This window comes from Equus quagga, chromosome 16 (assembly GCF_021613505.1).
Source record: "Equus quagga isolate Etosha38 chromosome 16, UCLA_HA_Equagga_1.0, whole genome shotgun sequence".
In the NCBI taxonomy this organism is placed as follows: Eukaryota; Metazoa; Chordata; class Mammalia; order Perissodactyla; family Equidae; genus Equus; species Equus quagga.
The window spans coordinates 42,676,368-42,695,273 of NC_060282.1; the positions used below are offsets into that span (position 1 = coordinate 42,676,368).

Below are 18,906 nucleotides of genomic sequence, written 5' to 3' on the forward strand. Positions count from 1 at the left end.
GTTGACTTGGCCACTAAGTTCAAGGCATTTTCAGCCACCAAAGACAAAGCCACATCTGAAGACATCTGATGTTTGCATTGACATAGGGTTTTCCAAAATAGGTTCCATGGCTTTTAATAAGTGTTACTCAGAAAGAGTTTTCTACAATCAAAGAAGTTTGTGAAACAGTTGACTAAACAAAGTTCATCGGCCTATGCTGAAGAATTTCTCAAAGCCTTCACTATACTGATGTACAATTGGAACCTCCTACAGCAGGTTACATTGTGTACTACTTGCCAAATTTATTTGATCATAGGACATTTTCTTTGAGGAGCATCCCATAGGACTAATATTAAGCATAATTGAGTTTGGGCTTTAGACTACAAGAGTAGGATGGATTTTCCAATGTGATTTTTGAGATAGTTTATGCAGTGGACTTTTGTTAGTTGCCTTTCCAAGCAACATTCTCCTCTTCTCTGTCAGTTTCCATTTTGGGATCCCAAGGTTCTAGGGAGGCTGATTCCACTCCTGCATCCAGGGATGAAACATAAGACCTAAGCTCAGCCATTCAGAGTGGTCCACCCAACAGGCTACAGTGATTGGTTCAGAGGTGGGCAGGTATCAGAGCCAATCCAAACAGAATTTTTCCTGGAAATTCTGATAGGAGAACTGTGCTGGCTTCTTCCTGCTGGATGTGAGTGAGAAAGCAAGCTGTCCCAGGAACTTTAGGCTATCACCCTGGAAATTCAAAGAGAGCCAACTTCATGAGGCAGGCAATAACAAAGAAGGCAAAGTGTACAAATAGTGAGAAACTGGTACTCAGGGTTAAGCTTGGAGTCAGCTCAACCTCTGGACATTTACATGTACAACCCAATAAATTCCCTTTATTGTTAAGCCAGTTGAGTTTGGCTTTCTACCATTTCTGACAAAATTCCTACTTACTGATAGAATTTGCTGACTATAGTAAGACATATACAATAAGGGACTTCGAACTCTTTGAAGAAAATAAACATTGATTTAACCATAAAAAGATTTACTCCTCTCTTCTCTCCTCCCTCCAGTTAAGTTTCAGAGTTTCATTTTTCCTTGGGATCTGCAATTGTTTACTGTTGCTAAGACAGCGATGTCCCAAAAGCGTGTTGTTCTCATTTTTATGCTCCTGCACAAGTGTAATCAAACCTCCTGCTTAAATTTAATCAAATCAGCATTTATGGAACCCACTATGTACCAGGGAAAAAGGGTTCAAAGATTTGACAGTTCTTGACTTTCAAGAAGCTCATAGTCTAAGAAAGTTTCAATTTTCCAAATAATTTTACCCCAAACTTTGGGAAATAAATATAGAAATTGGAAGCATTATAAACAGTCTGTTTTACAAAGAAGTTTCCAAGTTTAGCACAGCCAACCTGTTCTCGTTCTGCCTGCCCTTTTGAAATATTTTCACTCTACTCCAAAGAGTTGACCTAAAGTAGCCTGCCTAGGTCCCTCGCCTGCTGGCTGCTCCCTTTTCTCTCCATGGAAGAAGCCAACTTCATTCAACACCCAGAAGTAGCTACCTAGGCATCTTGATTTTATTTAATTTTTTTGAGGTAAAATTCACACTACATAAAATTAATCATTTTAAAGTGAACAATTCAGTGGCTTTTAGTACATTTACAACGCACCACATTTTCCTCACCCCCAAAACATTTTCATCACCCCTCAAAAAACCATGAACCCATTAAGCAGTCATTCCACTTCCCCTACTCCCCTTGTTCCCTGGCAGCTACCAATCTGCTTTCTAACTCTGGATTTACCTATTCTGGATATTTAATATAAATGGAATCATAGAATATGTGGTCTTTTGTGTTTGGCTTCTCTCACTTAGCATCATGTTTTCAAGCTTCGTTCATGTTGTAGCATATATTAGTACTTCATTCCTGTTTATGACTAATATTCCCTTGTATGTATATACCACAATTTGTTTATCAATTCATCAGCTGATGGACATTTGGGTTGTTTTCACTTTTGAGCTATTGTGAATAGTGCTGCTATGATCATGTGTATATAAGTATGTGAGGGGCCGGTCCAGTGGCACAGTGGTTAAGTGCGTACGTTCTGCTTTGGTGGCCCGGGGTTCGCCTGTTCGGATCCTGGGTGCGGACATGGCACCACTTGGCAAGCCACGCTGTGGTAGGCGTCCTACATGTAAAGTAGAGGAAGATGGGCATGGATGTAGCTCAGGGCCGGTCTTCCTCAGCAAAAAGAGGAGGATTGGCAGCAGATGTTAGCTCAGGGCTAATCTTCCTCAAAAAAAAAAAAGTACTTGAGTCTCTGTTTTCATTTTTTTGGGTATATACCTAGGTGTAGCATTTCTGGGTCATATGGTAACTCTGTGCTTAACTTTTTGAGAAACAAGCAGACTGTTTTCCACAGCGGATGCACCATTTTACGTTCTGACCAGCAATGTTTGGGGGTTCTAATTTCTCCACATCCTCACCAACACTTGCTATTTTTTTTTTGTTATAGCATAATAATGAGTATGAAGTGGTATTATTTTGTGGTTTTAATTTACATGGCCCTAATAACCAATGACGTTGAGCATCTTTTCATGTGTTTGTTACCATTTGCTATATTCTTTGGAGAAATGTGTATGAAGTGTTTTACTCACATTTGAATTGAACTGTTTGTCTTTTTCTTGTTGAGCTGTAAAAGTTCTTTACATATTCTGGATAGTAGACCCTTATCAGATATATGATTTACAAATATTTTCTCCCATTCTGTAGGTTGCCTTTTCACTTTCTCGATAATGTCCTTTGGTTTCTAGGCATTTGACACTGCATTCAGCAAAACAACCTTAACTATTTATCTTGGACTACCCTTTTTGTTTTAAGCTTCTGCCTGAAAAACATACTCCTTCCATCAGTATTTGACATCAGAAATGACCTCACCATTCCTGAGACACCCACAAGAATGTAGCTTCATTCTTACAGTGTAATACTGTCTTAATATAACAAAGCACAATAATCATAACATATAAAAGGGAATTGCATACATATAGTAACAGAGAGGTACTTTCTCTTGCAGATATCCTCAGGGAATAGCCACGGGAAGGAAAAACTATTGATCTGGAATCCTATCATCTTAAAGCTAGAAATCCTGAAAACTGTAATGGGTCATGAGGTGATATTGTAGTAATATAAGTTTCTAGTACTTTGGGGCCGGCCTGGTGGTGCAGCGGTTAAGTGCACACGTTCCGCTTTGGTGGCCCCGGGGTTTGCCAGTTCGAATCCCAGGTGCAGACATGGCACTGCATGGCAAGCCATGCTGTGGCAGGTGTCCCACATATAAAATCAAGGAAGATGGGCACGGATGTTAGCTCAGGGCCAGTCTTCCTCTGCAAAAAGAGGAGGATTGGTAGATGTTAGCTCAGGGTTAGTCTTCCTCAAAAAAAAAAAAAAGTTTCTAGTACTTCATGAAGGGTTTAGTAAAGGAAAGTTAGAGAAAAAGAATTGGTTATTGTGACTCTAGCCCTGCCTGGGGAACATGGTGTGCTAGCTAATGAACAACAATGTTATTATTTGTGTTAAGACGTTTCAGTTGCAAATAACAGAAAACAACTCAGATGGATTTAAATAAAAAGGATAATGTAGTATCTTATACAAGAAGAAATCTGGAAGTATAGCTGTACCAAAGTTCACCAATTCAGATCCTTAACTATGTCACCAAGAGCCCCAGTTCTTTCTACTTTTCTACTTTGCTACCCTCAGAGCAGGGCAGTTATCCTCATGGTTGCAAGATGGCTACTGAAGCTCCAGAAGCACCAGGCATCATTCCACATTAACAACTGGAGTTAGAAAAGGAACTATTTCATCTTTGGGTCTCTCTTTCTTTTTATAAATTATGGTAAAATACATACAACATAAAATTTGCTATCCTATCCATTTTTAAGTGTATAGTTGAGTGATATTAAGTACACTCACATTTTGTGTAGCCATCACTACCATCATCTCCAGAACTCTTTTCATTCTTGCGAAACTGAAACTCTCTATCCTTTAAACAATGACTCTCCTCTTCTCCCTCCTCACTGTCCCTGGCAACCACCATTCTACTTTCTATCTCTGTGAATATGACTATTCTAGTTTCCTCATATGAATGGAATCATACAATATTTGTCCTTTTGTGACTGTCTTATTTCACTTAATATATATGTCCTCAACATTCATTCATGTTGTAGCATGTGTCAGAATTTCCTTCCTTTTTAAGGCTGAATAATATTCTACTGTACGAATATACCACATTTTACTTATTTACTCATCTGTCAATGGAAAGTTGCTTCCATCCTTTGGCTATTGTGAACAATGCTGCTATGGACATGAGTGTACAAATATATGTTTGAGTCCCTTTTTTTAATTCTTTTGGAAGTGGAATTGCTAGATCATATAGTAATTCTATATTTAATGTTTTCAGGAACCACCAAACTATTTTCCATAGCACCTTACCATTTTCATTCCCACTGACAGTGCACGAGGTCTACATCCTTGCTAACACTTGTTCTTTCCCTTCCTTCCTCCCTTCCTTCCTTTCTTTCTTTCAACACTAGCCATCCTAATGAGTATGAGGTGGTATTTCATTGTCGTTGTAACTTGCATTTCCCTAATGATTAGCAATGTTGAGCATCTTTTCATATGCTTATTGGCCATATCTTCTTTGGAGAAATGTCTAATCAAGTTCTTTGCCCATTTTTTATTTTATTTTATTATTTTTTTAAAGATTTAATTTTTTTCTTTTTCTCCCCAAAGCCCCCTGATACATAGTTGCATATTTTTAGTTGTGGATCCTTCTAGTTGTGGCATGTGGGACACTGCCTCAGCATGGCCTGATGAGCAGTGCATGTCCGCGCTCAGGATCTGAACCGGTGAAACCCTGGGGTGGCAAAGCGGAGGGGGCAAACTTAACCACTTGGCCACGGGGCTGGCCCCTGCCCATTTTTAAATCGTGTTTTTTTATTGTTGAATTGTAGGAGTTCTTTATATGTTCAAGATGTTAACCCTTTATCAGGTATGTTGATGCACAGAAGTTTTAATTTTGATGTAGTCAAATTTATCTATTTTTTCTTTTGTTGCCTGTGCTTTGTTGTTTTATCAAAGAAATCACTGCCAAATCCAATATCATGAGGCTTTTCCTCTATGTTTTCTTCTAAGAGTTTTATAGTTTTAGCTTTAAGAGCCAAGAAATCTTTTCTGGAAGCCTACTCAGCCAACTTCCCCACATGTCTCACTGGCCTAAGTGGAATCATATGCTTCTCCCTAAACCAGTCATTGTCAAGGCAATGTAATAGCCATGAAAGGAAATTAGGCCAAACAAGACTCACTCCCTCAGGCTAGAGCTGAGGCCGGCTTTCCTGAAACAGTGTGGTTTCAGGGAGGAAAATGAGGAGCGTGTATCCTAAACAAATCAGTGTTCTCAGCATTGAAGAAGATGCAGCCATCTGTTTCTACCACAGTTATCATCCCTCTTATGAGATATATCCCTGTAGAAGAAAAGGGCTTTCAGAGATTGATTATACTGAGCTTTGGAGTTTCCTGAGTTCATTCATCACCTTCACAACTCTGATTCCATTGGGTCTACAATGATGAGTTAATATATGTGTTCCGATGTTTCAATGAAAATTAAAACATCAAAATCTAGTTTATAATTGGCTATTTGTGAGAGTGATTAAAATGTCTCTATTCTGATCACTTGTGAGGGAACCAGTTAAGCAGAGTTTCTAACCCTCCGAGGCTGCAGCTCATCTCCTAGTTCTACATCGAGGACCTAGACAGAACAGGATCATGCTAAGATGCTGCACCCTCACCATGAGTCCTGCCTGAAACAGCCAGCCGACTACGCTTAGTTACTTTTTCAAGTACTTATGGATAATATTCTGACACAGATTCAAACGTACATGGTCTCATTTGGAAATATCAATTAGGGAAAAGGTAAAAATATTCCATAAATTAGGAAGAATAAAAAAATAAAGGAATACACACAATGTCTCTCTACACCCCCTACCCCCCGCACAGTAGTGGTTAGAAGAAAGGAATGAATACTTATTTAATCATAATATTTGTTAGGTGCCATATGGGATTTTAGTAATTCACTATGGAGAATATTTAAAAAAATAAAATGATATCCATGGTCAAACAACCATGACCCTTGGTATAGTTTTTTCTAGGCTTTTTTATATGCATGGATCAATAAAATTTTATTTAGTTTTATATAGCTGCAATCATACCATATATGTATTTTTCCAAACAAATAAAATACACTTCCCCATGTAATTCTAAGTTATTCATGAATATCATTTTGATGTCTGTAAAATATTTCATCTTATGTTTATAGCATTGTTTACAATTACTATTTTATTGGACATTTACATTATTTCCAATTTCATGTTATTACAAATGGTCTGATACATGTTTTGTAAATAAAGCTGTTTCATCACTTTGTGATTGCTTCCTTAGGATAAATTTCCAAAATGAAAAGTACTGGGTAAAGGGCATGAATATTTTAAGGATATGTGTGTAGATCTAGTATTACCGATATTAACATATAAATATTCATTTAAACGTAGGATCGCTCTACTACATTGTGAAATGTTACTACAACATGGCAAAAATAAAAAATTTATAGTATTGAATCAAAATTAAAAAGAAATCAATTTCTAGAAGAAACCAGCTGCCTGGTACAAACAAAAGAAAAGTATCCTTACTTTTCAACATGTTTTTTCCTCCATTCTTCTTTATGACATCCTTGTAAAAGCAGTTAGCAAAGTGTTGCTGTAGTGAGGAAATTGTTAACCTCAGGGAATCCGTCAACCACTCACTAACAGTGGAATTAAGATGGGATAAGTCATCAAGCTTGATCAGCTGGTGGCAAGGCCATAGGGCCCCTTGGTCTGGTAGTCATAAGGCAGAGTAAATAATAAAGAATAGAAATCTCTATTACTATTCAGATAACACCCATGCTTGATATTTAAGTGACTGTGTAACCTTAATCATAACAAGTTTGTAGGTCTCATAATTGAGACTATAGTCACTCTCCCTCTGCCAGCAGGTGGCAGTAGATATCATAACTTGGCCTTGGAGTTCCAAATGAAAAACCTTTGCCTGGGATTTCAACTTTCAACCAGGCTTTTTAAGTTTAAATAATAACAAGAATAAAATTTATCAAAACAGATACATTTATTACCTTATAATCTTATCCCCTTTTTATTTCTGTCATTGGTACCAACCAGAATTTTAGTGTCAAAAAATCAGTAAACATTGAGTTCCATGCACTTACACTAGTCATTAGAGACCATTATTTTAACAAATTTTTATAACTTCTTTCTTTTTAACGTCTCTTCTCATTCTTTTCCTTTCCATACCCACTGAAAACAATCCAAATCCAGACTATTAACCCCCTCAAATGAATTATTTTAATAGCCTTCTTAATGACCTCTTTGCTTCTAGTCTCCCTTTATTTCAATTAATTGTAAACACCATAGGAAGAGTAATCTTCCTGACACATCTTCACTATAATTTTATTCTCCTTTCAAAAAGGTCAACACTCAACCTCAGTTCCCCAGTTCACTCCTAGCTTACAAGACAAATTCCAATGTGGAATTCAAGGCTCTCCTCTGTAGGACCTCAATTGACCTTTCCCATCTTATCTTTAGCTTCTACATTCAAACTCATTTACTCACTGATCATACTGGTTTTTCTGCCTTGGCTCAAATTGTTATATCAACCAGGAATCCTCTCCCCTCCTCTCTGACCATCTCATTTTTATCTATCCTTTGGAAATGATTTAGTTCAAATTTCATTTCCATGAAGACTCAACCAACCATCCCAATTCTCATTTATTCACTCATTCAACAAATATATAAAGAGATCACTTATTCTGTCCAGGTACTCTGAGGCAAAGAAATACAACCATGAAAATGGTGTAGTTCCTTCTTTCAAGGGGTTTACAGTTGTTAAAAGGAATTTTAATTACAAGGAATAAGTGATGTAGTAAAGTATACAGTAAGAACATATAAGAGCTCCTTGCTTGTATTGGGTGTGGTGGTCAGGGAAATTCCCCCAAGTTCTGAAAGGTGAATAGAGAGTTAACTGGCAAAGAAAGGACAACAGCATTTCAAACAGAGGAAAAGAGCATGATTAGAAGCATGGAAGCATAAGAAAGTATTTTCAATATGAAGACCAAAATCAAAATGAAACAAAACACGCAAGGATTCTAAACAGTTAAGTAGTTTCTAAATGCTCACTCTCAAATTCTGTACTTAAGTTAGGGAATGTGTTGGTCGAATCCATATTTGTCACCCTGGAGGACGGGTTGGAGTAGAGCAAGACCAGTCAGAAGGCCATTGCAGTAGAGTGGATAAAGGCGGAGGAACTCAGCTCAGAGAGGGCCGTGGGGATGGAGAAGAGGGGCCACAATGAATGTCATTATGGAGGTGAGACGTTCAGGGCTAATTGGATGGGACAGGAATGAAGAGAATAAAAAATGACTGCCAGGTGTCTGGATTAAGCAAGTGAATGGAGAGTGGTGGAATGACTGGCTAGTGGTCTAGAGATCCCCACTTTACGTGGTGAGGGCAAATGAGGATCACTGAAATTAAATAACTCCCCTGAGATCACACAGCTAATGAGTGTCATAGCCCAGAGTACAGTTTATTCTCTGTTTTCCCCTCCAGATCCTTTTTCTGCCCTTCTCTGCCCAGCTCCATGCCCTGGTTGGCTGTACACTGCATCACCCGGACTTCTCTGCCCTCTGGCTCCTAATTGGTTTGGCCCGAGGGAGAAATGGAGAGATCAGAGTGTGGGAGGAGAGACTGAGGTATACATTTTTCCTAGCTCTCTCCATGCGGAGCTGAAGTTTTATCCAGGTTGAGTTCCTCCAGACCAGTTTCTCAAACTATCAGTGGTGAATGATCTTTTTATTACCACTCCATCACTTTATCCATCATCCATCCATCATCAACACTTAAAAAAATAACAAAAATGAAATACTAGAAAAGTGAAATTAAAAAAACCTAAAGACAAAGTATAATCCCAAGGTTTTATATTATTTGATTCAACAACCGTCTGTTAATTTACTATAGAAGTTTCTAAACATTCACTCTCAATTTCTGTACTTATCTTTTCATGGATGGTAAACAAGTAATTTGTAGTCCACTGGCTTTACGTTTATGTCGACAGCTCTGATGATTTCCTGTGGTCTCTCTCCTTGTGCTCCCTCAGCCCTGGGGTGGTAATGGCTTCTCTGGATTGCACATATGTCAGAGGTTGCTGCCAATTGATAATGCCCCACAACCCACCTTGTTTGTGCCAGGTGACTATCCTTGGTCAAATTAGCTGGAACTGGGAGACCAGATTATGGTCATTGCTCAATCTGAGGGAGATTTAGAGAGCAGCAGAATCTCTAATATGAGAGTGGATGGAGAGAGAGAGAGAGAGGGAGAGAAAGAGAGAGGAAAGTAATTAATATTTGCTCATCAATTAACATAAAGAAAGTTGTTATATAAAAGCAGGTTTTTAGTGAATTCAATTCATTCCACCAGCCATCTTCAGAACCACATAGCCTTTGTACTTATGCTTTCATTTAAAAGTGCTAAAAGAAAAAATAATCCATAAGGTTGTCACTAAGTTCTTAAGGGTATAGAAAAAAAGTTGTTAAGGTTCCAGTTCAAGATGGCGATGTGACAAGATCCTGATCTCACCCCCTCCCACGAACACACCAAATCTACAGCCACATGTGGAACAACTTCCTCTGAAAAAAACCTAAAGTTGTTAAGAGAACGTTTAGATTAAGCTAGAATTGCTAGTAGTTAAGCTCTAAAAAGTTAGAGAAGTTTCTTTCTACATACTTCTCAGAGCTTATAATATGCACGGTAAAGCTCTAAGAGGGGGTCAGGGAATACAGGATTTCCCAAATTATTTTTGATCACAGAAACATTTTCCATGGAGCTTCTTGAAGGAACATGCTTTGAGAGATTTTGGATCTGCTGAATACAGTAGAGCAATTACACACACAAACAAAAGTACCATACGTAAGGCTTATGGTCTACATAGTGCTGGCTCTGTACCCCAGAGTGGAGCTGAGCCACAAAGTTTTGGCTGTTTGCCTATCTTAAAAATAGAATCCCAGAGTGTTATGCCTTTATGAGGCTAGAAAAAAGTTGGAAAACAGCTGGAGCCATTAAACCTTTCAGAACAACTGGCACTAATGGGTATGCTTTTGTTGAGATACTTTGTGTAGGTAATAGTTTACACTCCATGTTTCTCAAATCTTTAGATAGCTTTTAGATAACCTCCAGACTACATTTTGAAGAATGATATGGAAGTTTCACAGCAAGCCCTCGGCTGTAGGGAATTATCATAATCAAGTCTCATGGAGAAAGGGTGGCAGCTGTTACTTTTAATCAGTGTGCTCAGAGAGGGAGGAAAATGACAGCCCTTTGTGTTTTTGCCGGTGGATGGATGTCTTGAAGTTGGCAGTTTGCCAGACCCCCAAATCAGTTGTTCTTGATGTACTCGGTCTCCAGAGAGGTTGAAATGCTTGGCAGTTCACTCAGACCCTCCTCCTGCTCTGTTACTTGTGTGCATGTCAGTCACCTTGGAAAGGAACTCATCTGTCACCAAATAAATGCAACATTGAGTTGTGTGCTGCTTAGCTCTCTTCCACCATCTCCACCTTTTTGTCAAGCTGCTCCTGGTAAGCATTCAGATTTGCATAAATTGCTTTTCACATTAGAGGAAAGTTTTGCTTTTTTTTTTTTTAAATAGCTCTTTTCACTGCAGGGTGGTAGAAATCAAAGAAGGAAAGACACTGTTGCTGGTAAAAGAGCAATAGCTGCTATGGGCTGTTTACAGAGCACTGTTCTGGGTGAGTTGATAACCTGATGAGCATGACAAACGAAAATGAAGGAATAAGAATAGTGCAATCTAAGCACTTGATATACAAAATATGCATAATATATAATTCTATATGCAATTTGAAATAGCAAAAAAAAATAAATCAATTAATTTAATAAACATTTTTGAGTGCTTAGTGTGTGCCAGGTACTGGGGACATGTTGGTGAACAGGATATAATCACTATGTTGGAGGAAGCTTACACGCTAGAAGGGGGACACTGACCTATAAAGAAAGAAGGGCAATAAACTGGTTGGGCATGGGAAATTAATCTGTAGAATATATTCTGAAGTACAAATGAGAGAATACCAAATCTGAGGGGTAGGGGGAGCTGATGGTGAGCAGGAAGTACGCATATGCCACATTTTGTTTATCCATTTATTCATTGATGGATGTGTGGGTTGTTTCCACTTTTTGGCCACTGTGAATAGTGCTGCTATGAACATGTATATACAAGTATTTGAGTACCTGTAGTCAATTCTTTTTGTATATACTTAGCAATGGAATTGCTGGATCATATGGTAATTCTACATTTAACTTTTTTTTTTTAAGATTGGCGCCTGAGCTAAGAATGTTGCTAATTTTTTTTCCTGCTTTTTCTCCCCAAATCCCCAAGTATATAGTTGTATATTTTATTTAGTTGTGAGTCCTTCTAGTTGTGGCATGTGGGACACCGCCTCAACATGGCCTGATGAGTGGTGCCATGTCCGCGCCCAGGATCTGAACCGGTGAAACCCTGGGCCACCGAAGTGGATAGCGCAAACTTAACCACTTGGCCACGGGGCCGGCCCCTATGTTTAACTTTTTGAGGAACTGCCAAACTGCTTTCCACAGTGGCTGCGCCAGTTTGCATTCCTACTAACAATGTACAAGGATTCCAAATTCTCTTCATCCTCACCAACTCTTGTTATTTAAAAAAAAATTACAGCTGTTCTAATGGATGTGAAGAATCTCACTATGGTTTTGATTTGCCTTTTCCTAATGACCAAAGATGTTGAGCATTTTTTCATGGCATATTGGCCATCTATACACCTTCTTTGGAGAAATGTCTATTCAAGTCCTTTGCCCATTTTTTATTTTGTTTTTTAAAATCTTTTGGTTAGGAAGATTGGCCCTGAACTAACAGCTGTGCCAATCTTCCTCTATTTTGTATGTGGGATGCCGCTACAGCATGGCTTGATGAGTCGTGTGTAGTTCTGTGCCCAGGATCTGAACCTACGAACCCCGGGTTGCTGAAGCCCAGAGTGTGAACTTAACTCCTATACCACCAGACTGGCCCCATTTGCTCATTTTTTTAATTGGGTAGTTTGTCTTTTTGCTGTTGAGTTGTAAGACTTCTTCATATAATCTGGAAAGTAGATCCTTATCAAATATACAATTTGAAAATATTTTCTCTCATTCTGTAGATTGTCTTCTCACTGTCTTGATAGTGTCATTTGATGCACAAAAGTTTTTAATTTTGATGAAGTCCAATTTTATTTGTTCTTTTATTGCTCATGTTTTTTGTGTCATATCTAAGAATCCACATCCCAGGTAATGAAGATCTACTCATGTTTTCTTCTAAGAGTTTCACGGTTTTAGCTCTCATATTTAGTTCCTCAATCCATTTTGAGTTCATTTTTGTATATGGTATGGGGCAAGGATCCAACTTCATTCTTCTGCATGTAGATATCCAGTTATCCCAGCACCATTTATTGAAGAGATTCTTCCTTCCCATTGAATGACCTTGACACCCTTGTTGAAAATCAATTCACCATATACGTAAAGATTTATTTCTGGACTCTTATTTCTATTGCATTGGTCTATATGTTTACCCTTATACCATTACCACAGTTTTGATTACTGTAGTTTTGTAGTAAGTTTTGAAAGAAGGAAGTATGTGTCCTCTAAACTTGTTCTTGTTTTTCAAGATAGTTTTGGCTATTTGGGGCCCCTTGCAATTCCATATGAATTTGAGGATCAGATTTTCCATTTCTGGAAAAAAAAAGAAGGACTGTTAGAATTTTGATAGGGATTGCATTGGATTTGTACATTGTTTTGGGTAATATTGTCATCTTAACAATATTAAGTCCTCCAATACATGAACGTGGAATGTTTTCCCATTTATTTGTCTTTAATTTTTTCAGCAACATTTTGTAGTTTTCAGTGTATAAGCCTTTTACCTCCATGGTTAAATTTATTACTAAGGTATTTTATTCTTTTGCATGCTATTGTAACTGTGTGTAGATTTTTGAAAGCCTTATCTAGGGGGTCATACTCAAAGCAGAGGAAACCATGTAAGCAAGGGCAGAGAGATGTGAAATATCTCTTAAGGGAGGGATAGGGCGTGGTGAAATAGGGTGTGATAGGGACAAGGTGAAAGAGTGAGCAAGAAGTGAATTTGAAGCCCTATGTACTAAGAGAGGTGATAGATAGCCAACCAAGGATTTGAGGCTCTCCCATGAGTCTAGTTCATACTTTCTCTCTTCTTGGGACTCCTTTCTCCCCTCTCAATCATAGCTGAAGATCTCATTGAGAATAGAAACTGTAAAAAGGAATTCCCTCATTTCCACATTACTAAATCATTATACCCATCTGCATGTGTACCCATGGACTCCTCATGCCTGGTTACCACGGAGCAGGTGTTTTTCCTAGCAAGGTCACTTTCTACCTGGCCACCAAGTACCACCCCTCTGACCTACTCAATACTTTGCTGCTGGAGATATCCCCTCTCTCTCTTCATCATCAGTGTTTCTCTCTCCATTACTTCATTCCCATCAGTCTCCATGCTCTGTGATCACCCATTTTAAAAACGCTCTTTGTTGACTCCACATCCCCCCATTTAACAACCACTTCATTTCTTTGTTCTAGGCAACAAAAGTTCTTGAAAGAGTTGTTTACACAAGTTTTCTCTACTCCTCAATCTTTTTCTCTACTCAATTCTTATTCATCTTTGAAAATTTTATTTTTTAATAGGTACAGTAATATATGTACATGGAAATAGATTCTCTTTACTTCTGTACCTTAGCCATCATGCTCCCCTCCCTGGAGGCAACCACTATTACCAGTTCCTTCACAATTCTTTCAGAGATAGTCTATCAATTCAAAGATACATATAGTATATATGTACAACACAAAGAGTGAAACAATGTAAACTAAGGCTTTAGTTAATAACAGTGTATCACTACTGATTTATCAATTGTAACAAACGTACCACTTTAATGCAAAATATTCATAATAGGAGAACCCCTGAACAGTGGAAAAAGGGGTTCTATGGGAACTCCCTGTACTATTTGCTCAATTTCCCATAAAATTAAAACTGCTCTAAAAAATAGTTTATCATTAAAAAAAAAAAGGCTACCTCACACTACTCTTAGGTCACAAAGAAAATCAAAACTAAGAAAATCAGACTGCATAAAAAACACCAATAATACACAACCAGAGGCACTTACAGCCAGAATATACAACTATGTACTGGGGGGCTTTGGAGAGAAGAAGGAAAAAAAACAAAGAAGATTGGCAACAGATGTTAGCTCAGGGGACAATCTTTAAGAAAAAAAAAAAAACACCAATAATAAAAACACTATATTGTATATTAGTTACAGTTAAAGCAGAACTTAGGGAAAAATTGGTAGACATAAATATATATAATAAGAAGAAATATGAATATAAATAACTTAAGCATCGCTATAGAAATTTGGAAAACAACATCATATGAGCCTAAAGAAAGCAGAAAGAAGGAATTAGTAAATTCAAAAGCAGAAACTGAAAAATCAGAAAATAGAAAAATTTAGCTAATAGGGGAAACTGGAGGGCTAATGAAGGGGGTGAATGGGAGATTTACTTTAAGAATTTAAAAATTAATTTATGATTAAATATTTCAGACATACCGAAAGGTACAAGCAATAACGTAAGGCACACCTGTGAAACCACCACCAACCTAAAGAATAAGACGTTACCAAAGCATTGGAAGCCCCTGGCTCTTCTGCATTACATCTCCCTCTGGTTCACCACCGTATTTAAGCTTTAGTGTTTTTCACTCCAATGAATTTCTTTATAATTTTATAACATACATGCCCCTAAAAGTTATATTTTACATGTCTTGAACTATCTAAATGCTATTTTACAATAGATATTCTTCAACCTGTTTGCTTAACCGTTTTATAGGTGATCCACATTAGTAGATACAGCACTAGTTCATTCTTTCTACCTGCTATCTACCGTTACATTGCATAAATATACCACAGTTTACTTATTTTTTTTTAAGATTTCATTTCTCCTTTTTCTCCCCCTCCCCCGACACAGTTGCATATTTTTAGTCGTGGGTCCTTCTAATTGTGGCATGTGGGATACGGCCTCAGCATGGCTTGATGAGCGGTGCCGTGTCGCGCCCAGGATGTGAATGGGTGAAACCCTGGGCTACCGGAGTGGAGCCCAAGAACTTAACCATTCGGCCACGGAGCCGGCCCCAACTTATTACTTCTTGTTAATGACAAGTTTACAGCTTTTTTGCAACTATAAAGCATTGCCATGAACATTACTCTAGCTGTAGGTATTTCTCTGGGCACGTGTACAAGAATTTTCCTAGAAAGGGGGTAGGCATATATAATTTTACTAGATAATTCCTAATTGCTCTCCCAAGCACTTGTGCCAATTAAGACTACCAAATAGTTCCAATTGCTCCAATGCTTATCAACAGGGAGACAGAGAGAGAGTTTTCACTCTACATTTTTATTGTTCATGGCATTTCACGTTATACAATTTCTTGAATTTTATTTCAATAAATCCTCACAAAGGCTGTGGGTTAGGTTTTATTATGCACAATTCATATTTTGCAGATGAGAAAACAAAAAAAATCTATTCGTTTTGAGACAACAGTTTCTTCTCTTATTTTTTTTATAAAAAATCTTATTTTTCAATCTCGCTCATTGCATCTTTCCCGCCAGCCCTCGAAACGTTGCTTGCCGACGGGTTCACTGGGCCGGGTATCGAGTTGGCAGCGCTCCCCACCCCTACTCCACCTTCTCCAAAACCTGCTCCGCACTCTGCCACCCTGAGGCCGTCGTGGCTCTATAACGCGGTAGAACGACAGAGTTTGGACCACTGGAGACTCCGTAGTCCCCTCCTCTGCTTCCTTCGCCACTCTCGGCGCTCCGAGGGCGCCCTCCGCCGCGCTGGAGAAGGCGGGGCCGGCGACATTGGGCAGCACGACGCGTCAGGATAGGCCGAGGCTTGCGGTGCTAGCGCTCTGCCAACCGGAAGTACGGCCGTCTCTCCCTCTCCTGAGCCGCTGTCGCCGAGGTTTGAGGGCTGCTCCGGAAGTCCTCCCCCTGTCCTCCGCCCGCGGCAAACATGGCGGTGGACTCAGCGATGGAGCTGCTATTTTTAGATACTTTTAAACACCCGAGCGCTGAGGTAAGGCTTCGCGACTTGGTTCTGACCCTGCCTCTGGACTTTGGGGACCTTTACAAAAAATCGTTAGGCGTGCCTCGACCTTTTCTCCTGTCTATTGGCACTTTGATTCCTCCCTTACACACCCCCCTCCCCCAGCTTGGGTGTGGGCAGCGGGGCTGAGGGAGGGCAGGGGTGGCTCCTCACTGCCCTGCTGGGTGTTAGGCTCCCGGTGTTTGGTCGACTTGGCTGCTCTGCTTGCTTTGCTCTTTTTCGTTTGTTCCTATTAGCTTTGGGCCTTGAAAAGGATCATGGTTCTCAGGTTGACCTCAGGTGGTGTTTGGGAGGGGTCTTGGACAGCTTGTGTTTGACAGTGGTGCAGGTGGCCGAGCAGGTCGCGGAGGCTTCATGTTCTTAAGTCCCTTCTCCTAGGTCCCTTTTCTAATGGGAGTTCTGTGGCCCAGATGTGACACTCATTCGGTTTAGGCTTGCGGCGTTCTTCAGTTTGTCGTGAAACTTTAATACTACTCTCTTGGAAAGATTTCACACGTTAACAGCATGAAATGCTTACACGGAACGTCCTTTGCGTGCAGAATACTTGTTGGGAAGAGGGGAGAATTGAGAGGATTGTAGTCAAGCTGTGAAGCACAGTTGTATTGTCGTTTTGAGGGGCGAGGGTGGGGTGTTGGGAGCGCCCCTGAACTTACGACTGGCTCTGCGATGTGTCTACTGAATATAGCTAGTTAACTAAAGGTTCTCGAAAGCTGACCACAGATGAACATTAACGAAGTCCACAGAGAAATTAAAAAACCCCCAGAACTCACATTTCTCTTTAAATGTAAGCTTAATCAGTCTAGAGTACTATTCTTTGTTCTGCGATAGTGATGGTAGTGAGTAGTGGTTGTATCTTAATGCTTTACTTGGCAAAATAAAAAGTTGAAAACCTTGGTCTTATAATTATTTTAACGAATGGTTTGTAGGTCTGTAAAAATGGAAAGTTTGGAAACTTTAGCATATCTTACTAAAGGTGAATTAATTTGTGGTCTCTCATTTCACGTGGGTCAGTTAGCTCTGTTTGTTCAATGACCATACTTCTCTGACTGTAATTCCAGCTAGGCTTTAGGAAACTCACAGTGGAGGCCATAGTTGGATAAGAGCAAATCTATCATTTGTACAGAAATAAAGGACAGTTAAAAATGAAATAAAAAAGCATATTTCTAGTTTAGAAAAATTGGCATTCATTCACTTATGTCTTCAAGAATTTAGTATTTCTTCCCTTATTCTTAGACAAACATTGAGGACATCCAGAGGATAGAACTAGTAGTAAAAATCTTCTTCTGGCAGTGACTGGGGAAGGCTTAGTAGAGATCCTGTTTAAACTGTCTCGAAAGAGGTGTAGAGGTTTGTGGCAAATATGGAATATTGAGATATTTGTTCTCATGAAATTTATAACTAAATGTTGGAGATTAGGTCCACAAAATTATAATTCAAGTTAGAGTGTGATGAGTACATAAAGAAAGAGAGCGGGAATTCCTTGGGGTTTGTCGCCTTTGTTTCCAAAATGCCCATCAGTGCCTGACTTAATACGACTTCAGTCAATCTTTATTTAGCTCCCTTTGGTGGTACAAGTCAAGACTATGTGATTTCAGAGGAGGGAGAGACCACTCTTCATTTGAGAGTATCAGAGAAGACTTTATCAAGGCAGTTGGCATATGAGCTTGGTCTTTGCTGGAATAGGATATGTCCCACAGTCGTAGATAGGAAAGGAGGGCATTCTTCTGGAGTAGCAGTCCTCTGTAGGCTATGCCAAAAGGAGCAGTGTGAAGTGGCACCTGAAGGGCAGTTTGAAGCAAGATCATGGAGTTCCTTGAATGCTAAGTAAAGGAATATGGACTTTATTTTATAGGAAATGGGTAGGTTTTTCAGCAAGCAAATTATATGATTAGTACAATACATTAGGTGGATTAATTGAACAGTAACACCTAAAATGGTTCAGAAACATTAGGTGGCAAATCAAGGAGAAAAGATGAGACATAATGAAAGCTTGAGTTAGCACGTGGGCAGTAAACATTGTTAGCATTTATTGAATGCTTATTTTGTGCAAGACAGTGCTTTGGTAATGTAAATACATTATCTCTAATCCTTCCATCAATTTTGAAAGATAGTTATTCCCATTTTATAGATAAGAAAACTGAGCATGAGAGGTTAGATGACTTTCCTAAAGTGGCATAGCTGGATTAAGACACATCAACACACATTTCACACATTTTCTGGCTCTAAGTTCATGCCATGCTGTGTCCCTGTGGGACTAAGTAGGAGAGGATAGGTACAAGATAAATTTTGGATATAGAATTGACAGGATAGCAACTGATGGTGTGAGGGAGAAGGAGTACAGTCAGCCTTCGGTATCCGTGGGGGATTGGTTGCAGGACTCCTGAGGATACCAAAATCCCAGGATACTCAAGTCTCTGTAGTCGACCCTCAGTATCCACAGGTTCCACATCTGTGGATTCAACCAACCAACCGTGGATGGAAAATACCATATATGGTGTGGGACAGCTCTAGGAGGGGCAATATAAATAAAACAGAAAAAACAAAACCCATTGCCCTTGCTTTCAGAGGAATTTGTAATCTGGTGG

At 39.1% G+C, this 18,906-nt stretch overlaps 1 protein-coding gene across 2 annotated transcripts in view; it reads left to right on the top strand.

The window, feature by feature from the left end:
* The first annotated feature begins 16,092 nt into the window (after window positions 1-16,092).
* VIRMA (vir like m6A methyltransferase associated) overlaps window positions 16,093-18,906 on the top strand; it is a 66,319-nt gene continuing 63,505 nt past the window's right edge. The window contains exon 1 of one of the 2 annotated variants that reach the window (XM_046642117.1): window positions 16,093-16,291. In XM_046642117.1, the coding sequence (XP_046498073.1) occupies window positions 16,229-16,291 (63 nt within the window). In that variant the 5' untranslated portion in view covers window positions 16,093-16,228. The remainder of the gene's footprint in view (window positions 16,292-18,906) is intronic. The other variant, XM_046642116.1, reaches the window with a different exon arrangement.